This window comes from Physcomitrium patens, chromosome 11 (assembly GCF_059467195.1).
Source record: "Physcomitrium patens ecotype Gransden chromosome 11, ASM5946719v1, whole genome shotgun sequence".
Classification (NCBI taxonomy): domain Eukaryota; kingdom Viridiplantae; phylum Streptophyta; class Bryopsida; order Funariales; family Funariaceae; genus Physcomitrium; species Physcomitrium patens.
The window spans coordinates 6,904,582-6,924,902 of record NC_143420.1 but is presented as its reverse complement, the minus strand read 5'-3'; the positions used below and the strand labels follow the sequence as shown (position 1 = coordinate 6,924,902).

At 37.6% G+C, this 20,321-nt stretch overlaps 2 protein-coding genes, 1 long non-coding RNA gene and 1 pseudogene across 6 annotated transcripts; 3 read left to right on the top strand and 1 right to left on the bottom strand.

Moving 5' to 3' along the window:
• Positions 1-4,745: 4,745 nt before the first annotated feature.
• LOC112288351 (cyclin-dependent kinase B1-1) lies at positions 4,746-8,253 on the top strand. Of its 3 annotated transcripts, none has more exons than XM_024532468.3 (8): positions 4,746-5,491; positions 5,688-5,829; positions 6,001-6,062; positions 6,252-6,363; positions 6,480-6,573; positions 6,736-6,805; positions 6,960-7,098; positions 7,983-8,253. In XM_024532468.3, the coding sequence occupies exons 1-8, from the start codon at positions 5,295-5,297 to the stop codon at positions 8,043-8,045; spliced, it is 879 nt and encodes a 292-aa protein (XP_024388236.1). In that variant the 5' UTR covers positions 4,746-5,294; the 3' UTR covers positions 8,046-8,253. The 3 variants fall into 3 exon arrangements, with proteins under 3 accessions (XP_024388236.1, XP_024388235.1, XP_024388234.1); XM_024532467.3 differs by lacking the exon at positions 7,983-8,253 and adding an exon at positions 7,237-7,762; XM_024532466.3 differs by lacking the exon at positions 7,983-8,253 and adding an exon at positions 7,251-7,762 and having other exon boundaries at positions 4,755-5,491.
• LOC149988129 (uncharacterized) lies at positions 7,388-8,999 on the bottom strand. Its single transcript, XR_016505438.1, has 2 exons — positions 8,617-8,999; positions 7,388-7,857 (listed from the first exon to the last, which is right to left on the bottom strand). It is a non-coding gene; the product is annotated as an uncharacterized LOC149988129 (long non-coding RNA).
• A 247-nt stretch (positions 9,000-9,246) lies between these two features.
• On the top strand, positions 9,247-11,606 carry LOC112288426 (uncharacterized; annotated as a pseudogene). The gene is made up of 2 exons (XR_016505437.1): positions 9,247-10,198; positions 10,319-11,606. The product of XR_016505437.1 is annotated as an uncharacterized LOC112288426 (transcript).
• A 5,604-nt stretch (positions 11,607-17,210) lies between these two features.
• LOC112288276 (uncharacterized) lies at positions 17,211-19,509 on the top strand. The gene is made up of 3 exons (XM_024532310.3): positions 17,211-17,766; positions 17,899-18,028; positions 18,177-19,509. Exons 1-3 carry the CDS (start codon positions 17,622-17,624, stop codon positions 18,892-18,894), a joined length of 993 nt encoding a protein of 330 aa, XP_024388078.1. The 5' UTR covers positions 17,211-17,621; the 3' UTR covers positions 18,895-19,509.
• The last annotated feature ends 812 nt before the right edge of the window (positions 19,510-20,321 follow it).

The window sequence follows — 20,321 nt, the reverse complement described above, 5'->3', positions numbered from 1 at the left end:
AGATTCTAAAATATTTATTTTTATCTTAATAAGGACCAAAAATTATTTTATTAGCAAAAAGAACTTAATAGTCTTGTTTAATTTATTGAGTGATGGTAGATCTTGATAGCATTTTTTGTTTTCTTATCTAACTTTTTATGATGAAATTTTCTAATCATATGTAATATGAAATCCATCTTATAATTTTATCAATCAAGCTCATATAGTTTTGTAATACAACCAATTATTTATAACATAGTCATATTTAGGATCCTTGGTACTTTTATTGGCATAGTTTTTAAGACTAAGTGTCTTTTATTGACTTTTTGCTTTTTTATTTTACAATAAATAAATATATATATATATATATATATATATATATATATATGTATGTATTATAAAATAATAGTCTTATTTGGCAATCCACTTTATTTGTTTCTATTATTTTTTATTTCTAATTTTTATTATTCTATTAATACTATATAATATTATATAATTTTAAAATAATATTTTATTAATTAATTATCATTATCTATTATAAATAGCTTTTAAGTGATTTTTTATTTCTTTTTACTTCAATAATTAGATTTATTTTTTAATAAGATGTCTTTAATATAATTTAATATTTTAAAACTAAAAAAAAAATATTATCATTCTTTATTTTGTTTATATATCTTAGATGGCTATTTGAGCATTATTATTCGTTTAAATATTTAGCATGAAACTCATAGTTAGCTAAAAATATCAAAAATAGTGACTAAACAATATTGAGGCTAATTAAGAGATGATTTGATAATATAACATCTTCAAAAATTAAATATTCTAATATTTCCTATTAAAATATAATTAATGACATATTAAACCTATTTCTTATCATTTAGATTTTTCTATTATTTCTTTTATTATCTTATAAAAATTAAATTAGTTACAGAGTCTATAGAAACAAAGCTATTTTTTAAATCATTGTATGTTTCTTATTAAATAGTTATTTAAATATATCTTATTTAATATTTTATTATTGTTAGAAGATTTTTTTTGTCTATTCTAAAAACTTGTCTATGATCTTTAAAAAACAGATTATAAATTATTTTTTGTAACTTAATTTTTTATTAGAGTTATTTATTGCATAAGTATCTTTTCATTTTTAAATTTTTTAGAATAGTATTTTTGGAATTTATCTAAGAAAAATTATTAAGAAAATCGGATGTTTAAAAAAGGAGCTCATGAGAATACATACATTTTTTTTTGCTTATTCTATTATTTATATTGTTGTAGCTACAAGCCACCACTAGAATATAAATTTTATTTCTTTCTATGAAATTCCTTCTAACTCTTATACATTAATGAAACTAAACTTATATTTTTAACGAAACACATAATAAAAATTATTACAAAGTTAAAGAACTTTGAAAAAATTATTTAGATTTCTAATGCCATGAGACACAACATACAATTTTACTATCAACTATATTTTAGAAGAAAGATAGAGTGCAATTATAAAGAACATTCTTATATTGTTCTAGAATACTTAATTGGATTAATTTTATAATTTAATGATTTTTATTATTCTACAAAATATCTTATTTCTTTAATATTTCTAAATATTCTATTAATAAAAAATCAAGCCAAGAATTTTTAATTATATTTGGTCTTTTAAATCAAAAGAAATTAGTTCAACTTCAAGACTAAATTTGCATTTATTAAGGTCCAAGTAGAAAATTACCAATACACCTTTGTTTTAGAAAATTGATTATTGTGGCTATAAGTTCATGCCAGAAAGAGGATTTTGCTTTGTATGCTGCTTCAATAGGTTCTTTTACATATCTTATAAGTTAATTATTTAAATTCAAAAGATGTCTATTTTATAATGTTTAAAATGGTTTTAGGATTAATTAATGAAAAAATACTGATAACTACAAATTATAGTTTGGTATGAAAATTTTGAATAATATTTTTTATTACTAATAATTCTTCTTGGTATTTTGATAGAAAAATAGAAAATAAATTAGTATAACCTTTTTGTTTTTATATTTATATTTAAAAATATAATATATTATTTACAATTGATCTCTTTTAATATAGCAAGTAACAAAGCATGCTATTTGGTAGCAATGATTTCCAAGACTTAATTCTTAAACTCCATTATACAAAGACATATTACTTTTAAAATATTTATTTCATAGTTGGTATAATATTTTTGTAATTATGAGCTACATGTAATAGTGTAAAATACAAATTAATTAGCGATGTCATGTAGAGGTTTGTATTATTTAAAGTTGTGTATTAACAAAAAATTCTAAGAGTGCATGAATTGTCATTGATCTTCCTACCCTATGCAATATTTTACATGTTAACATTGTTTTTGAGATTTTTGAAAAAATAAAAAGAAAAGAAAATAAAATGAAAAATGTAGTTAAGTTTTATATTTTGATCTAATTAGTTGTCTATGTAATATTATTGTTTCTTTTAGAATCTTGTTATAGTTGTGATGTTTTTTTTTTTTTTTGAAGACTTATTATTAAAGATAGAATTGATAGTATAAATAGAAAGATTATGAATATTAGTTATGATAGTTGTTATAAGATAGTTTAAATATATATACTTTGAGCTATGTTAATCACTCAAATTAAGAAATTTATCAATGTTGATGTAGATTCTTTATAAGTTTATTATAGTTTGCATAGATTAATAGGAATATTTACTAATAGAATCTTATATATTTTTTGTAATAGAAGTGTTTAAATTTTTTTTCTTTTAGTCTATAAAATTGTATTTATTATTGTTAAACCTTCTTTTCTCTTGATTCTTTGATTGCCTTGCATCATATTTTAGATTCAATTGGTGTTGCATTAGTAAATAAATTTTTATATTACTTCATAGTAGTTATCAAAATTAGTTGAGTGTTTGAAAAAAATTCAATAATCTATTGATATTATAATTAATATCTTTGCAATCAAGATTTGCAAATTAAGAGTGACTTCTATGAAAGGTGTAGTTGATCAACACATTGACTTATTTAAATAGTGCCTTTCTTAAAATAATTCTACAATCCAAGCTGGTTGCAGCTTTTAGAAATATTACATTAAAAGTTGATCTTTCACATTCTCCTTTACTACATCAATTTTCTTATGTTTGTTATCCTTCTAATTATACATATTTGTTATTAGCTTGATTCAATTTGTGGTGTATTGTTGTCACCAAAACTTCAATCGACATTCACATCACACAATTACATGATTTGGTTTCTTGCATTACAATGACAATCTAACCTCCTTTGTTTGCAAGATGGAAATTAGCTACAAAAAGAGGATTAGAAAATAAAGCAATTGTGATGGGAGTTGTGAAGAACAAGCCATAAACTTTTGCAACCTAAGCCATTTGCAAAGATTTGGCTCTCCACAAATTGGTCATTCAATATTATATATATATATATATATATAAATATATATATGAGAATGTTAAATAGATCCAAGTTTTTACTGAATCAACCTACCTTTGATGAAGAATATAATAATCATGATGAATGTGGTTGGTTTTCATTGGTTTTGAATCTAATAGTGGAGAAATGAATCTTGAAGTCATTTTTTTAGATCATTAGAATAGATGGATAAATTTAGTAAAAACCAGGGTCTATTTATCATTCCCTTATTTATTTATATTGATATATATTTTCAAAGTGATCATGTGGGTCTTTCCTCTTGATTGCAAAGCATCAGAACAAGCACAAAAAAGTGAGTGGGATCCAAATCACATTGAGGGACAAATATACAACTTGGGAAGCTGCCCAAGTATTTCTTATTTTTGGGCATTCTCATGTCTTCCTCCTCCCTATCCGCACTCCAGGGTGGGGAACATAGCCTTTGTCAGGGGCAGCTGGGGAAAACTTTAATATATAATAAAAATTAATAATAAATAATAAGGGCAAGCAAGGAGAGCTTCAACCAAAGATTTTGTGTTGCCAATCTGGACAGGGCCGGCCTTGGGGCAAGCGCCCCCTATACCCACCCACTCTTTCTCTCTCTTTCCCCATGTGTCGCGGCACGGTATCAACACGAAGCCCGTGCGGACCCATTCCCGAGACGGACCCCCACCCCGCTCGGCCAGGAAAGAGTCCTTTATTTGACCCCCACGCCAGAGTGTCAGTTCCCCCTCACCCGCTATTCCTTTTTTTCTTTTCCTTTATCCTTTCCTTTTCTCCTCTCTCTTTCTCTCTGTTCCCCCTTTCCAAGGCACGTGGAAAATTCAAATCTCAAGAATATGGCTCCACTTCTTCGCCACTTGGATGATTCCCTCTCGTACTCTCGCTCTCCCCCTCCCCAGGCCCGACCCACTCGGCCCGGCCCGCGTTTTGTCATTAATTCTGAGGCTGGGATTCGCCTCAACCCGTTTCGGTGGGGCCCGAAGACTTGATCCCTAATTAAGCCTCGTTGGTTAATCCTCATTTGGGGACAGCATGGTGGAAGTGGAGCAGTAGGGTGGTAGGGTCGTTCGTAGGTGGGCGGTGGATCATTTAGCAATAACATTATCATTACTACATGTTTTAGGGGGAATGGTCTAATTAAAGTTAATGCAATGTTCCTCTGGGTTTCCCAAATCAAACCGGTTATTACTCCAAGTTGGCAGCGTCCCTTTTCAACCAGGCTGCCCCCCCCCCAAACCCCTCCTAAATCTGTTCAACTATGAGATTAACCGTAATCGTATTTGATTAGCACTAATGAGACATAGAGCCGCCATGAGCCGCGCGGCCCACGGCCTGCTCCTTCTTTGCGGGGCCCCTTCTCTCTCTGTATGTAATCGTTCATGATTCCTCAGCTTGATTTCGGACTCACTTGCTGGGTTGCGAGGTGCGCTTGAATGGACTTGGAGCCGCCGATCACATTGTTTCGAGTCATGGCGGTGTGCTGGTGGTGTGAGAGTGTGGTGGAGAGGGGAGGGGATGTGGTGGAGAGAGTGGTAGTGGGAGCAGGAGTCATGGATTAGCGATGAAGCAGCAGGTTGCCTAGAGAATGAAGCAGCGAGGAGATTTGGGTTCCACTGCGATTAGGGGTGCGCCCATTCGGCGGAGTGTTCGTGGGTTAGTGCTTTAGAGTTGGGTCGTCTGTTTTGAGGGCGGATGAGTTGGGTGTTGTTGTTTTTTTGGAGCGAATGGACGATTCGATGAAATAGGTTGCGTGAATGAGCTCGTGAGCGGAGGGATGCTTCATTCTCTAGGTTACTCTGCTTGCATTTGTGTGTGTTTATGTATTTTCTGGGGTTGCGTGGTGAGTGTACTTGGGGTTTTAGAAGGATTCTAGTCGATGACAGAGTGACGAGAGATGGAGAACTACGAGAAGATAGAGAAGATTGGGGAGGGAATGTATGGGAAAGTGTATAAGGCCTGGGATAAGAGGACAGGAGCGATGGTGGCGCTGAAAAAGAATAAGATAGAGAACGAGAAGGAGGGTATTCCTGCCACGACGTTGCGAGAAGTATCTCTCTTGCAAGTGCTCTCTACGTGCATCTACTTCGTTCGGTAATCCGCATTCTGGCTCTGGAAACTCGGTTCTCTAGGGATTATGCTCAATTTGGAAACTTTGGCCTGTGCGCCTTATTGTCAATTTTTTTTTTCTAAAACTTTGTTTGCTATCTCATTTGATATACCATTGCTGCTAACTAGCAATCTCTATGATGAAAATGCATTTGACATTGTGGTCCCTTGATTGACACAGATTATTGAGTGTGGAGAATTCGCACAAGAATGGAAAGACATCGTTGTTCATGGTTTTCGAGTACATTGATACAGACCTGAGAAGGTTTATGGATTTATCTTGGCCAGGCCCTGACAACCCGCTTCCTCAAAACACCATCAAAGTTAGTAAACATCTTACCTCTCATGAACTTGTCCATTGCGATTACCTTCGCAACTACATGCGTGACCAGTGCTTAATCCCACTGCTCCATATTGCTCAATCTTGAACCACCGTGTCAAATCACATTCTAATTGAAGGCATACTTCCTCCATTCTCTCCTGAATGAGCGCAGAGCTTCATGTTCCAATTGCTGAAAGGAGTTGCTCATTGCCACAGCCACGGAATCATGCACAGGTATCGCTCTGATGAAGTCGTGCCAAATTTCAAAATCCGCCAGGGCATGGATTTTCGCCTTCCATCTAGACTCCGGATGCATTGAAGCTTATCAAAACCCTTTGTAAGAAGGATCATTGTGTAAACTTAATTTCTGTTGTACGCTTGTTCCCAAACTCATTTCTAGTGAATTACCTCTCCTTCGTGCAGGGATCTGAAGCCCCAAAACCTCCTCGTTGATTGGAAAAAGGGCCTCTTAAAAATTGCGGATTTAGGACTAGGAAGGGCTTTCACTGTCCCAATGAAGAGCTATACCCATGAGGTCAGTTGATTGTGACTCGCCTTTTATCCCTGCATTGCGATTGATGCGAAACCGCCTTCACATTTTTGGTCTCGCTTTTGGTATCAAGATGCTGAATCCTAGGACTTGCCGCGCAGGTTGTTACACTATGGTATCGTGCTCCTGAAATTCTGCTGGGAGCCTCACATTATTCAACGCCCGTGGACATGTGGTCTGTAGGATGTGTATTTGGTGAGAATCAATCAGAACTCTTTGACACTCTTCAACAGCTGTAAGGACTTCAAGTTCGTGATGTCCTGACTGTGTGATGTTCTTTGGTGTAGGTTGTATGTTTTTCTTGATGTGGCTACCATTCAATGACCTCAGTTTGTTCTATCTGCTGCATGCCTATAGCTGAGCTGTGTCGGAAGTCGCCTCTATTTCCAGGAAATTCTGAACTTCAGCAACTTCTCTTCATTTTTCGGTAAGAAACCGCCCACGATTCTCTCTTGGAGAATTTTCTTATTCTACACCACGACTATATTCGGTCACTTCCCAAATCCTTCGCTTGGTGAAGACTAGCAAAAGAGAGGCGAACTGAGCAAGCACGTGATGTTCATTAATTTGGTTCATTGCAGGTTGTTGGGAACGCCAAATGAGCAAATATGGCCAGGTGTAACTACTCTGCGGAACTGGCATTCTTACCCGCAGTGGAAGCCTCACGAGATTGCACAAGCTGTGCCAAGAGTCGAACGAAGTGGTGTCGATCTCCTCGATGTAAGTATCCACCATGCACGTGGCCCCTGTGATGTGGAATCTTGCTTGGAAACGAACATTAAATTATTTATAGTTGGTCTTGCTTGCAAGTAGAAACTAAGTTCTACCCTTCTTTGTTTCTGTACACTCATGGTATAGGTTTTGATTTGCAGCGCTTGTTGCAATACAACCCAGCGAATCGAATTTCAGCTAAGGAAGCTCTAGTCCACCCCTATTTTGACAGCCTTGACAAATCACAGTTTTGAGTGTTTGTCATCAGTCTCAGTTTAGCCATTTTTTGAATCACGAAACCCCATTCTTTGCATGCGGAGGGATTAATCATCGAATCTTAGATTTAGGCTCGGTTGTATGAGCCCACTACATCACTGGATCTTACAGCTGTGGCCTAGGTAATTCAGAAAGATCCCATCATCATCAATAACCGTATCCTCTACACACAGAGAATTCGATTGTATCATAATTCTATAAAAAAATTCCATGATCAGTAAGTTAGGCAGTAGTGGACGTGTAGAGATTTAGATTGTTCACACGCGACTTACGCATTCTTACCACTATGATTCGAAAGTGGTTTAATTATTTAATTCAAAGATGTACTCACCGGTTCTGAATATCTTAATGGAAATTTCACTGCCTTCATCGCAGCCTGCATGAATATTTCAATGCATCTTGGCACCTCAACTATATGTGTTACTTCACTGTTTTTTCTCCTTTACTCTGGATAACTTCACCAGTTTCGTTCTCGTTCTTATTTCTCTTATTCTACACTCAGAAATCCACGGAATAAGCACACTTTGTGCGTTTTAATTTTGTGGCCAAAGAGCATTCTCTTGTGTGTTATACTTGTAAGCAGTGGCAGGCAGTAACTCGTGTGTCATACTTTTCAGGACTATGACTTGCCGGCAGTGGCAGAAGAATTAAGATTCTTTCTTCTGGGAACAAGGGTTTGACTCTCAATTGCGTTTGTCCACGATTGTATGTGGGAACTCATGAGGAAAAAGAAAATATTATGTTCCTTGTAAGTGGTAATGTTGGAGGTAGAAAAATGAGAGTACATAATCAGGGTTGACCATTGTGACATGAAATTGGAGAATGGCATTGCAACTTTGTTACATCTTTACAATAACATACACAAAGGTTATTGCTAATGTCACCACAATTTTTGCTACTACTACCCCAACCTGCCACTTCTCATGTCTAGACATTAAAATTTTCATTGGAAAAAAATACATACCAATTAAATAAATTCCCAAAATCTTTATCTTGATGTATGTTTTTATTTATGACTTATTATTTCTGTCATTATTGATATCAACTACTTATGAAAATTATTTAATAAATTAATTTAAAAGAATAAAAAATCTCATTCCCACAATGAGATCAAAAAATGTATAAAAATATTTTCACTGAAATTAATAATTAAAAAGTAAAAAAAGGGTTAGAAGAGGTTATACAGAAAAGGACAAACAATAAATGTTTCATTCAACTTTGTTAGTAGTGAGTATGGACCATATCAAACACCTTTGCAGCAGTTCGTTTATAAGCCAAAAGTTGAATTCGGCCACATGGGTACCGCCTCAAATTATCCAACAACAGTTTTACTTTGCTGATAGTTGGGTACTATCAGGTACTTCAAAACCAAAGGTTCTGATAGTTGGGTACTACCAGATAACTCAAAACCACGGGTTCTGATAGTTGGGTGCTATCAGGAACCTCGAGACCATGGGTTCTAATAGTCGGGTGCTGTTAAATACCTGAAAACCTTGGGTTCCGATAGTTGGGTGCTATCAGGAGGTTCGAAACTATGGGTTCTGATAATATTCAACTAGCTGCCTTTTCAACTCTTGGTCCAGATGAAGGCCTAGCAGTTGCATACCACCATGGCCACCAATACAATCTCCAACTGCAATTGCACCCAGTTGGATCTCTTCAGGGATTTGGAACTCAGCCGATTCAGTTGCTTCTGCTGCTTTAGCTGATGCAGCAGCAGTTATTAACAATCCGACGAGTTTAAACTCAGGCCACGTCGTTTAGCGTCTTCAAGTAGGTGCGCTGGTTTTCTTGTAAGCCACAGAAGTTTAGATTCGAGTGTGTATTGTTTGTAAGGGTGCTTTGAGGAGCCTGGATGCTTTCGCGAAGGATCAGCAGTGGTCGTTGTTTGCTCATTCATGGGGAAGTGGGGTAGGTGGTTTTCTGAGTTCGTGGTTGATGCAACTTCTTAAGCTTGTGTAACTGCCCAGAGCAAGGCTTGCGTCCCTAATTACGATGTCGCGTGCATCTCTGCGAATCCTGAAGCTGCAGGATTCGACAGGATGCAATCGGTGTGAGTTACGACGACGCAATCGTCATGTCGTTGCATAAAATAAGTATTGATCTCTCACACTGCAGCGTCTGATTGTCATTTCCACTAGCTCTGTGCTGGTTTGAGGAATGTAGCTGCGGCAGGACATCTGAAACCCGTCAAGGAAGTTGTTACCTGCAGTTAAGAGATTGATAGAGCTCCGTCGTCGTCATCGTCCGATCGTTGGCTACTTCATTGCAACAGATTAACTCGGGCTTGAGTTGTGCTCCAAGTTGTCGGACACGGCACTCACAGTCCCAGGCTTCGCATCTCGTTTCACCCTACTCAAGCGGAGGTTGCCAGCTCAGGAATTCCAGAATCAAGAGACGTCTGTGGTTTAGCGACTGCTAAAGCAATTCACAATGAGAAAGTGTCTATCCATCCACGTCGGCCAAGCCGGCATTCAGATCGGCCACGCCTGTTGGGAGCTCTTCGTCTGGAACATGGCATCCAGTTGTGCTTTCAGTGTTCCTGATTTTCAGCAAAGTTTGTTTACAGTTCAGGTAGACTCGGCTCTTATGCCAAGTGACAAGACGGTGGGAGGAGGAGACGATGCCTTCAACATCTTCTTTAGCGAAACGGGAGCAGGTAAGCATGTGCCCCGGTGTGTGTTCTTGGACTTGGAACCCACCGTGATTGATGAGGTGCGCACTGGCACATACCGCCAGCTCTCTCCTCCCCCCCCCCCCCCCCCCCCCCCCGAGCAGCTCATCAGTGGAAAGGAGGATGCTGCCAACAACTTCGCCCGTGGACACTACACGGGTACAAGCTCACCACCACTGCACACAATCACTTCTACGTAATTAAATAGCTGCAATCAACAGTTAATGCGTCAGAAATCTTTTCCCCTGAAGTTACACTGACGATAGCTTGTTTTTGCAGTTAGGAAGGTGATCAAGGATCTCGCGTTGGATAAAATCCGGAAGCTGGCGGACATGTGCACTGGCCTGCAGGGATTCATGGTATAACACTCAGTCGGTGGCGGCACTGGCTCCGGCATAGGCTCTCTGCTCCTAGAGACGCTATCTGTGGATTACGGCAAAAAGTCCAAGCTCTCCATGTTTGTATTCCCAAGCCCACAAGTATCTAGCGCCGTGGTGGAGCCTTACAACAGAATTCTATCTTGCCACGGCCTCTTGGAGCACACAGAAGTGTCAGTCATGCATGACAACTAAGCCATCTACAACATATGCCGGAGGAATCTGGACATCGAGCGACCGACTTACACCAACCTGAACAGGCTCATCACGCAGGTGATGTCGTCCTTGTCGTCTTCCTATGGTTCGACGGAGCGCTGAACATGGACCTCACCAAATTCCAGACAAATTTGGTGCCATACCCCAGGATCCACTTCATGCTCTCGTCCTACGCGCCAATGATCTCCGCCGAGAAGGCTTATCACGAGCAGCTGTCGGTGTCGGAGCTGAGCAACAGCGTGTTCGAGCCATCCAACATGATGGCCAAGTGCGATCCCAGGCACGGCAAGTACATCGCCTGCGCGATGATGTACTGGGGCGACGTCGTGCCCAAGGGGGTGAATGTATCATTGGGCACCATCAAAACCAAGCGGACGATCCAGTTCGTGGACTGGTGTCCAAGGGGTTCAAAGTGGGGATCAACTACCAGCCCCCGACCGTGGTCCCGGGCGGCGATCTGGCCAAGGTGCAGCGCGCTGTGTGCATGATCGCCAACAGCACTGCGGTGGCGGAATGCTCGCAATGCTGAACCACAAGTTCGACCTCATGTGTGCGAAGCGGGCGTTTGTGCACTGGTACGTCGGCGAGGGCATGGAGGACGGGGAATTCTCCGAGGCGTGCAATGATCTGGCCGCGCTTTAGAAGGATTTAGAGGAGGTGGGTGCGGATTCGACCGAGGGCGACGGCGACGACGAAGGGGAGGAGTATTAGATCTCGCGTCTCAAACTAGCTTGTGAGCTCTCTGCGACATCGTTGTCGTCAGATTAGTGACTGCAGCTTTTGTCCAAATCCTTTGAAGGTGAAAGGGAGCATTAGGCTCCAACAACCTTGCGTTGCAAGCAGTGCAACCTTTGTTCAAGCCCTTTGAGTTTGCGGGTTTGTTTTCTCTGCCTTTTTTTTTTTTTTTTTTTTTTCATACCATTGTGCACCATTCTTACACACAGCAATAAATTCGGCAGTCATTTGCCCTTGAATTTCGTGGCGTCGATGTCGATGCGCAGTGTCTGCGAACGTCAAGCTCCTCAGCGATCATCCTCCTATACCATCGACTCTTCCATTCTCTCACCGCTGTGCCTTTCCCATGTGTGGGTGATTTCACCACTTTCATTCTATGTTCGACAGCTTGAATACTTGTTATCAATCTCAAAAGCTTCTATTTTTTACAACTGGAGCTTCATTTGTGACATATGAAGCTTCAAATTCGATAACAGGAACTTCGATACTGACAACTATAGCCTCAATACCGATCATAGATATTTCAATATTGATAACATAAACTTTAATATCGATACATAAAGCGGCAGTATCCATAACATATGCTACAATATTGACACCTGAGGACTCCATCTTGGCAACTGAAGCTTCTTTAATTGATAACTAAAGCTTCAATATCGACATTTGAGACTTTACTATCGATAATTTTTGTTTCAGCATTGATACCTGAAGATTACAATCCGACAACTGAAGCTTCAATGTTTACAACAGAAGCTTCATTATCTACATCGGAGGCTTTAAAATACAGTTACTCGTCTGGTTACACAGAAGTAGGATATTGATATTTGGTTTTAAAGATGAAGACAATTTAACGTATTAGATGATCCATTTGGGTGTTTTTTTGAGTGGAGTACATCCATCATTCTCTTTTGATCTTAAATTTCAGTGTATGAGATTGGCATTAGTTTTCAAAAGCAGTATTCTTGACAATATCAAAAAGATTAGTATAAAGAACATTTTATTTGTTCAGTTTTTTTGGACTTTTGAAGATTGTCTAAGACAAATTAATTTGATGTGATTTTTGAAATTTTGAATCAATAATTTGATTCTAATTTTCAAACTTGTAAGGGTTCTTTGGAAGATTATTCTAAAAATAACAGTCCATGTTGATAAAATCATAACAAATTTCAATATTGAAATGTGTAGTGTAAAATTAAAATTCCAGTATAAAAATAAAATCATTCAACTTTTTTAATATTCAAAAATTTAATTAATTCTTAAAAAAATTGTATAGGATATTTAAATTTTTTTATTTCTTTTTCAATTCAGATCTAAGTCAATATTTTAAGTGTCAAATCATTAAAATATTAAAAAAATAACTAATTGATTGATTAATTCTATATATATATATATATATATATATATCAATACAATGCAGTGGTTGATTGATCTTTTGTTTTACATTAAGTAGGATTTTAGTTTGTTACAAGTTATTTGAATATTTGCAATCACCAATGCAATTATCCTAATCAATTGTGTACTCCATTTACAGTATAATGATCCATCGATTAATTCATAATTTATCATAATAAAAATTTAAAGGTGAGTTAACTAATGTGATATTTATTGTGCTTTATGTATTTTATTTCTTATTTATATTGTAAAAAAAATAATAGGATTATTCTAAATTTTTGATATTGGTTTATATGTGTTTATCTGCCTAACTTTTTTCAAAAACTATAATCATAAATTTAAATATGTTACCACATCATATTGTGATACTTATAAAGATGGAGCTAATTTCTCAACTCTTTAACCTTAAAACTAACCAGAAATCCTCACAAATATTTGAGTAATACATTTATTTCTGTAGCTGAGATCAGGTGTCAGATCGAATTATTTCGATACAGAATTTAAAATAATCAATTTATGTAAAATAATGATTTGTAAATATATTTATTTCTTTATTTATACATTTATTTATATATAGTGAACAGCATCTTTTTTCCAAGCCATTATTTAATGAATAACAATACCATTCTATTTGAGATAAAATCAAATCAAATCAAATCAAAATGGTATTAAAACAATTTTAGAAATGTTAAACTCAATTGACTCTTTCTTGTAAGTTTTTTTTTTTTTTTTTTTTTTTTTTTTCTCTTGTTTTGCTTCCTTAGACCTCCTCAACTTGCTTGATTACTTTGTCAAATTGAAATTGATCACAACTTAAGTTAGCCAAATATTATTTAAACCCAATAAAGGCATTTAACGTGGAGATAGTACCCTTGTTCCATCAACACAAGCCCCAAAAAATTTGTTGTAGAGTCAAAGAATAGAAACTAGAGCAAAGGTGACAGAGAGATTCTCTCCATGCAATAATCAGCACCATTCTAACTAGATGGGTATCATTTGGATATATTTGGCTCCATTCTGAATTCATTTTTTTATAGGAATCATCCACCAATATTTTACAGTAAAAGAAAAAAATAATGAATAAATAAATTAATTATAGGGAATCATAGTTGTTGGAAATGACTTTATTTTTACAAGTTAAACTATCTTAGTTGGAATTCATGAGGTGAAGATATTTTATTATTGTAAAAATCAATAGGTGAGAGGGTGGTCAATTTTGGGAGTGAAAAAATTAGTTGTAATAGGTGATTGAATTACTTGTATGGTGAAAATTAGAAAGAGGAAAAAAGAATATATATAGAGAAAAACATCTATTTAACGAACTCTGTAGTGTATATTTTTTTTTTTCTTCTTGTTTGAAAAATAAGATTTATAAGTTTTATATTGTTGTTAGATTTGCACTAACTAAATTTTAGATTTTTATATTTACTTTGCAAGAATTTATTTATTCAAACATCAATGAATGGATGTAAAGAACCAAGTGATTTTTACGTTTTGATTTTAAAGAAATCTATTTTTATTGTAATTTAATCCGACATCCACCTGGTTGATCATATTGATCTTATTTTTAAATGTTTCATTTATATGTAAGTTAAATGGGAAATAAAAACTTTATCTTTATTTATTTATTTATATATACACACATATATCCAACAAAAAAATCATTCCCTGATTTTTTAATAATACAATTGTAGCAATTTTGTTGAAGTTGTTTTTTTCTTTTTTAGTCATTAAATTTCCGACATAAATTTCCAATAAAATTCTTGTAATAATACCCACATTTCTAATACATTTCGATCATATACAAGTTAAAATTACTATCATGAAACTTCGACATTTGAAACAAGTTCGTCGCACTAAAATATCTCTGAAGCTCAAGCACTTCCAAATCTCATTCGTCCATATGCCATCCGTCCTCAGTCTGGATCCATTACAGCCCCACGAGCCTATTTAAAGAGTTTTTAGGGCTCTGAAACGTGTCACGGCCGCCGACACCGTCCTACTTGTCGGTATCACCACTTGTTCTAAGATACCGACAAATCAGAGTGGACCTAACGCTGACATGGCTTGCAAACAATAATAATAATTAAACGATCAGAAAAAACAAAGAGAATCCAAACTTGAAAATACAAATTGAAAATGAAATCAAAATCAAAATTGAACCCCAATGTAAATTATTTTGCATATTACCAACTTGTGCTCATAAATAAGATTAAACATGGGCATTAGCTTTAGAAATAGGGGAATGTTAAATAGACCCATGATTTTTTACCCACTCTTGATGAAGAATATAGTAATCATGATGAATGTGGTTGATTTTTATTGGTTGCGAATCCAATTGTGGAGAAATAAATTTAGAGGTCATTTTTTTGTTCATGATGGTTGAGATGGGTGGGTCGATTTAGTAAAAGCATGGGTCTATTTAACATTTTTCTAGAAATAAGGTTTGAAATGGATTTTCTGTAGGCAACACCAAATAAAAAAGTATGATATGGTTTGGAAAAGAGAGAGTGAATGAAGTTTTTATTGATGAGAAAGGCATGCTTGATTTGGATTCAATTTTGTTGAATTGTCAACATGGTCTTGAAGACCTTAGGTAAAAGTAGATGGCATAGATGGTGAGTTTATTCTATGTCATTTTCTCTTGATTTTTTTTTTACATGTTTCCATTGGCTTGAGACAACTTCAACTCAAATTGTGAAACCTTGAATTACAACTCTTGTATTGAAGGGATTCCATTTGTGTGTTTTATGTATATATATAAATATATATATATCATGTGTGTGGATTGTTTACTTGTTCTTGTGTGGGATGAGTTGGAAAAAATTGCTAATCCAAGAAATTCTTTAGGTAGAGTAGTAATAGCAGCTCAACAACTTGGAGAGTGAAAAAATATTGAAAACTTGCAAAACGAGAAATTGACAAAGATGAAAATTGATAAATTAAAATTTGGTAATTTAATTATTTCTGTGTATATGCATATATATACTATTTTACCTCATTTGTACTTTCAAAAAGAATGAATCATACTTCCAATTTGCTGTAAACATAAAAGATCTCAGATTAATATCAAACTAATCTATGTTTCTGGAATTTTAGAATGAGTCTTACTAATTTTGTTAATGAATGTGGTGGCTACAAGAGGCAAATGGAGTAATGTTTTCACACTTTGATAATAACTATTAATCAGTGGTTTGAAAGAGGTTCTCCTTCTATCTGATAATATTATTTTTAATTGTAATGTTGCAATTTATCATATCATTCAAATGACAAAAAAAGAAACAAAGGATGAATCAATGAGTAATTAAAAAAATAAAAAAACTATTATAAATAATAATAATAATAATAATAATATTAAAAAAATAATAAAACCCTCTTTTCTTCAAGTATATGATTTTATATTTAATAACGTTTCTACTTTCACAAACAAAATAAACAAACACGTGCCACAGTGTGATAAACAGATACAGATATGAATATACATATATATTTAACAAATAAACAAATAAAACAATTGTGTGAACTACATCAACCTCCACCAGAAACATCTCGTTAAACACCAAATAAACAACAGCAACAACAAAAACAAACAAATCCAAGCACAAGATACAACGGATATTGAGTGTGTGGCAAAACCGAAACCCTAAACGAAACAAGAAACGAAACCCTAATTTCTCCCAAAACTAAGAACAACAACAAGCAGGAAAAGTCATGCTTGAGTCTAGACATTTGCAACCCAATTCAGTCAGTGGGCCATTCTCTCAAACCCATAACCTCAAAACGCCAAAATCAGAAACAAAGCTCTAGGAAAACACGAGGATGATGAAGATGAAAGAGAACTTGTGGACTAGGTCCAGATTAGGCACTGCTTGGGAGGGATGGGGTTTTCCACCAGAGCCTGGGGTTCCTCGTTGACGACCGCCGGAGAAGCCGCAACAAAAGCATAAATTCGTGGTCAAGGGGCCGCCATGCCGATTTACAAAAGGCACGACTTTGGGCAGTTCCCACCACATTTTCCACCTGATTGAATAATCCGAACTCATCCTCGTCAAGCTCACGCTCTTGCGGAGTCACCCCAATTATTGTTGTTTTCCTCGCTCGTCCCTTATTGGCCTTTGTCATGTGTGCGCCTCCTTGACGTGCCCTGCGATGAGTGGCGGCGTGGATGCAGCAGCGAATCCGACAAGTGAGGTGAATGGATTCACGCATGTGAGATCTGATTGTGTGTCAGAGGCATTCACCCCCGCCCCGAATTTGACGTCTACCATCCATCGTCAGGGGGTTCGAGCTTGGCGTGAATACCGACACCTGCGACGTCACCCAATGTGATGGTGTGAGCGAAGTGTGATGCGTACGAAAGAGGGACACTGTAGCTGCTGCAGAGGGGTATCGTCAGTTCGACTGGCTTCCACGAGTCACGACGCCTCGTCAGTTCAACGGTGCAGGATGTCTAGAATTTTTCTACTTTAGCAAGATTTTCCAGGTCTAGAAATCTCGTTGTGTTGCGGGCTGTGGGGGAGTTGGAATTACTCGGTTGTGTGCTCCCATCGGGTGATGCTACACGGCTGCCAAGGGGAAGTAAATGAAGGTGGTTTTCAACGTCGCCCGCCACTGGCTTAGTTGGCACTTGGGTGGTCTGCCAGGACTTGGTCAATTGGAGTACAAAAGCAGGCGCAACAGTCGATGATGAATGCTGCAGAGAGCTGAAGTTCGAGAATATATCATTCGCGTGGGTTGATCAGTTCCGGAAATTTGTAGCACGAGGTTCGTGAAGGATCGACCAGCGCGTGACTTAGGATTTCGAACGTGTGGAGCAGTTGCTTGGTAAAGACTTTCGCTGCGGTAGCATTGGACTCGTACAGATGGGACGGGCTCCCAGCAGTAGTAGGGTTACGACAGGCGAGGGGTTGAACAAAGGGCCTTGGACTGCGGAAGAAGACTCTATCCTCACCGCCTTCGTGAGAGCCAATGGGGAGGGGAATTGGCGCATTCTGCCAAAACGCGCAGGTATGGACTTAGGTTCACATTCGGAGCAGAACAATCCCTTGCGCATTGTTCCAAATAGAAGATTGGTAGGTATTTGATAGTGCAGTGCTTGGTTGTGCTGGCGTCTAACGGGGTCGGTGCTCTGGATTTCAGGGCTGAAGAGATGCAGGAAAAGTTGCAGACTACGATGGATGAACTATCTGCGCCCTGACTTGAAACGGGGCAATTTCTCGCCTGATGAGGACGAGCTGATCATCAAGTTGCACTCTCTTCTAGGAAACAAGTACTAATCTCTCGAATCTCTATGTTGTTATTGTTATCTTATTTTTTTTACTATTTCGATGTTAATATTATTCTTGCAAACTATAGCCAGGTGGACGTCACATGGTGGGAATGACGACCTAACTTGGCAAAATTTTGGTGCTACACAGGTGGTCGCTGATTGCTGGCCGCATTCCTGGACGAACAGACAATGAGATCAAAAACTACTGGAACTCTCGTCTGAAGCGCAATCTGCAAGACATGGAAGGAAACCAGAGGCAGCAACTAGTAGCGACGCCGCTGTCGGTGTCGTTGTTAGATTCCTCAACCGAAATCAAAGTTGAAGACTTCCCTTGCTCCAACCAGTTGGGCATGTCCGGTCCCCCATCGCCAATAGACGAAAAACCTCCCATGGAGGCGTTGCTCGGGACCCACCACCACTCCAACGATCTCGACCCCTCCATCATCACCAAGCCCCAGCTCCTAAACAGCACCGACTTCCATGCGATGCCGCGAGGTGAATCCACGCTATCCGAGCCCACAAGCAGCGACGGCACATGTTTTGAGGAATCATGTGACCATCAATCACTCGAAGGGTACAGCTCTTCGTGCAACTGGGCACCGTTTGACAACACCCAAAAACCTCTTTCCTTCACGCAAGCCTCCTCACCGGAAAGCGTTCTACTGTTCCAGCAATACTTCCCTTCGCAGCCACAGGACGACTTCCTATGCAGCGATTTCGGCTTAACTGACTTCACAAGCACCAACTACATCCCAGAGTTCACTAGCTTGCAGAATCTGTTACAATGTGGGCCATTTTCGCCAATTCACAAGAACCTACCGGCCACATGGATTGGAAATTACTCAGGGGACGGCTTCCAGACATAGGTATCTGAATAGCTCAATTCCAGCAGCAGCAACAGCAGCACCCGTTGAGCCGTCACCACCGTAACTACTGTTACGATCTTCCAGACATGGGGTATGATTCGGCCCATGTCCGACCACTGGGCTCAAATAATACCCTCCCTGAGGATACAACCAACAGCTCTCTCAAACTGGCGTTGTTTGTGTTGAAGGTGCCCGATTCTACACTCCAAAGGAAGCCAAATGCCTTTTCATTCGGCAGCGCGAATGGATCACTGAGTGCGGATTTAAATAAAGCCCGAGGTCGACCCACCGCCATTGCTGCACACCCGATCGAGCTCGTCCTGTGGACTAGATCAGCAGCAGCGTCATCGATCGCGTGGGAACTGAGGAGATTGATTTTTATCTTTCGATTACGATGGGGTTGTCCGTGGTACCAAAAAGTAGGAAAATTGTTGCATCATTTTCAATCCGTGAGGTTACGATGATCGAAAGGTTGATGCCGGGACGGAACACATCGCATGCTTGATTTATTCAGCGGAAAAAACACAGTTTTACAAACACTCACAGACACACACACAATGTTCTGTGCAATAATTGCTTGAATGAATAAATGGGTTTTTGTTTTTGAAAGAAAAAGACGTTGAGATGTTCTTGTGGATGGCTCAGTGTTGCTTTATGCAAGTTTTTATTCTCTCTTGAGATCTTTTGATGTTGTCTCAATCATGATATCATTGGATTTCTTTTTACTTTACATATTTATACATATATGGTTGTAGGTCTCTGTGATGCAATATTTATCCTATTGACTTCTTATTATTCTTTCTTATTATTCTTTCTTATCATTCTGTAGAAGCTTGTACAAATAAGTAAATTCACATTCATAACCAAATTGAGGCATAAGTATAGAAACTTTGTATAGATGAGTGCTTAACAAAAGTTTTAGATACAAATGTAGGTTAAATTTACTTTTGTAAATTTTTTTAAAAAAATTAATAACTTATATATATAGGGAAATGTTAAAGTAATCTAGTTTTTTGATAAATTAACCCACCCATCCTAACCATCGTGAAAACAAAATGACTGTTGGATTCATATATCTACTACTAGATCCGCAACCAATCACATTCACCATTACCCTAATCTGCTTCGTTGATAATGGCGGCCGCACTATCTCTTGCCTCTCCTAAAAAACATTAGTTTTTGAGTTTGAAAAGGAGCCAAAGGCCGACCTGGATTCAGTCGTACAGTCTCCCAACTCCCATCTCGCGTTGCGCTCTCCCTCTCGCATCCTTGGCTGATGTTTGGTTGAGCTTGTAGTTGTCCGAGGCGTGTTGAGGATGTGTTTAAAAAGGATCCAGAGGTCGATCTGGATTCACTTATTTCGCAAGTTCTTTGTCAATCTCACTCCTAACTTTGTGCAGAAGAACCAAACTAAGCCCCTTCACCAA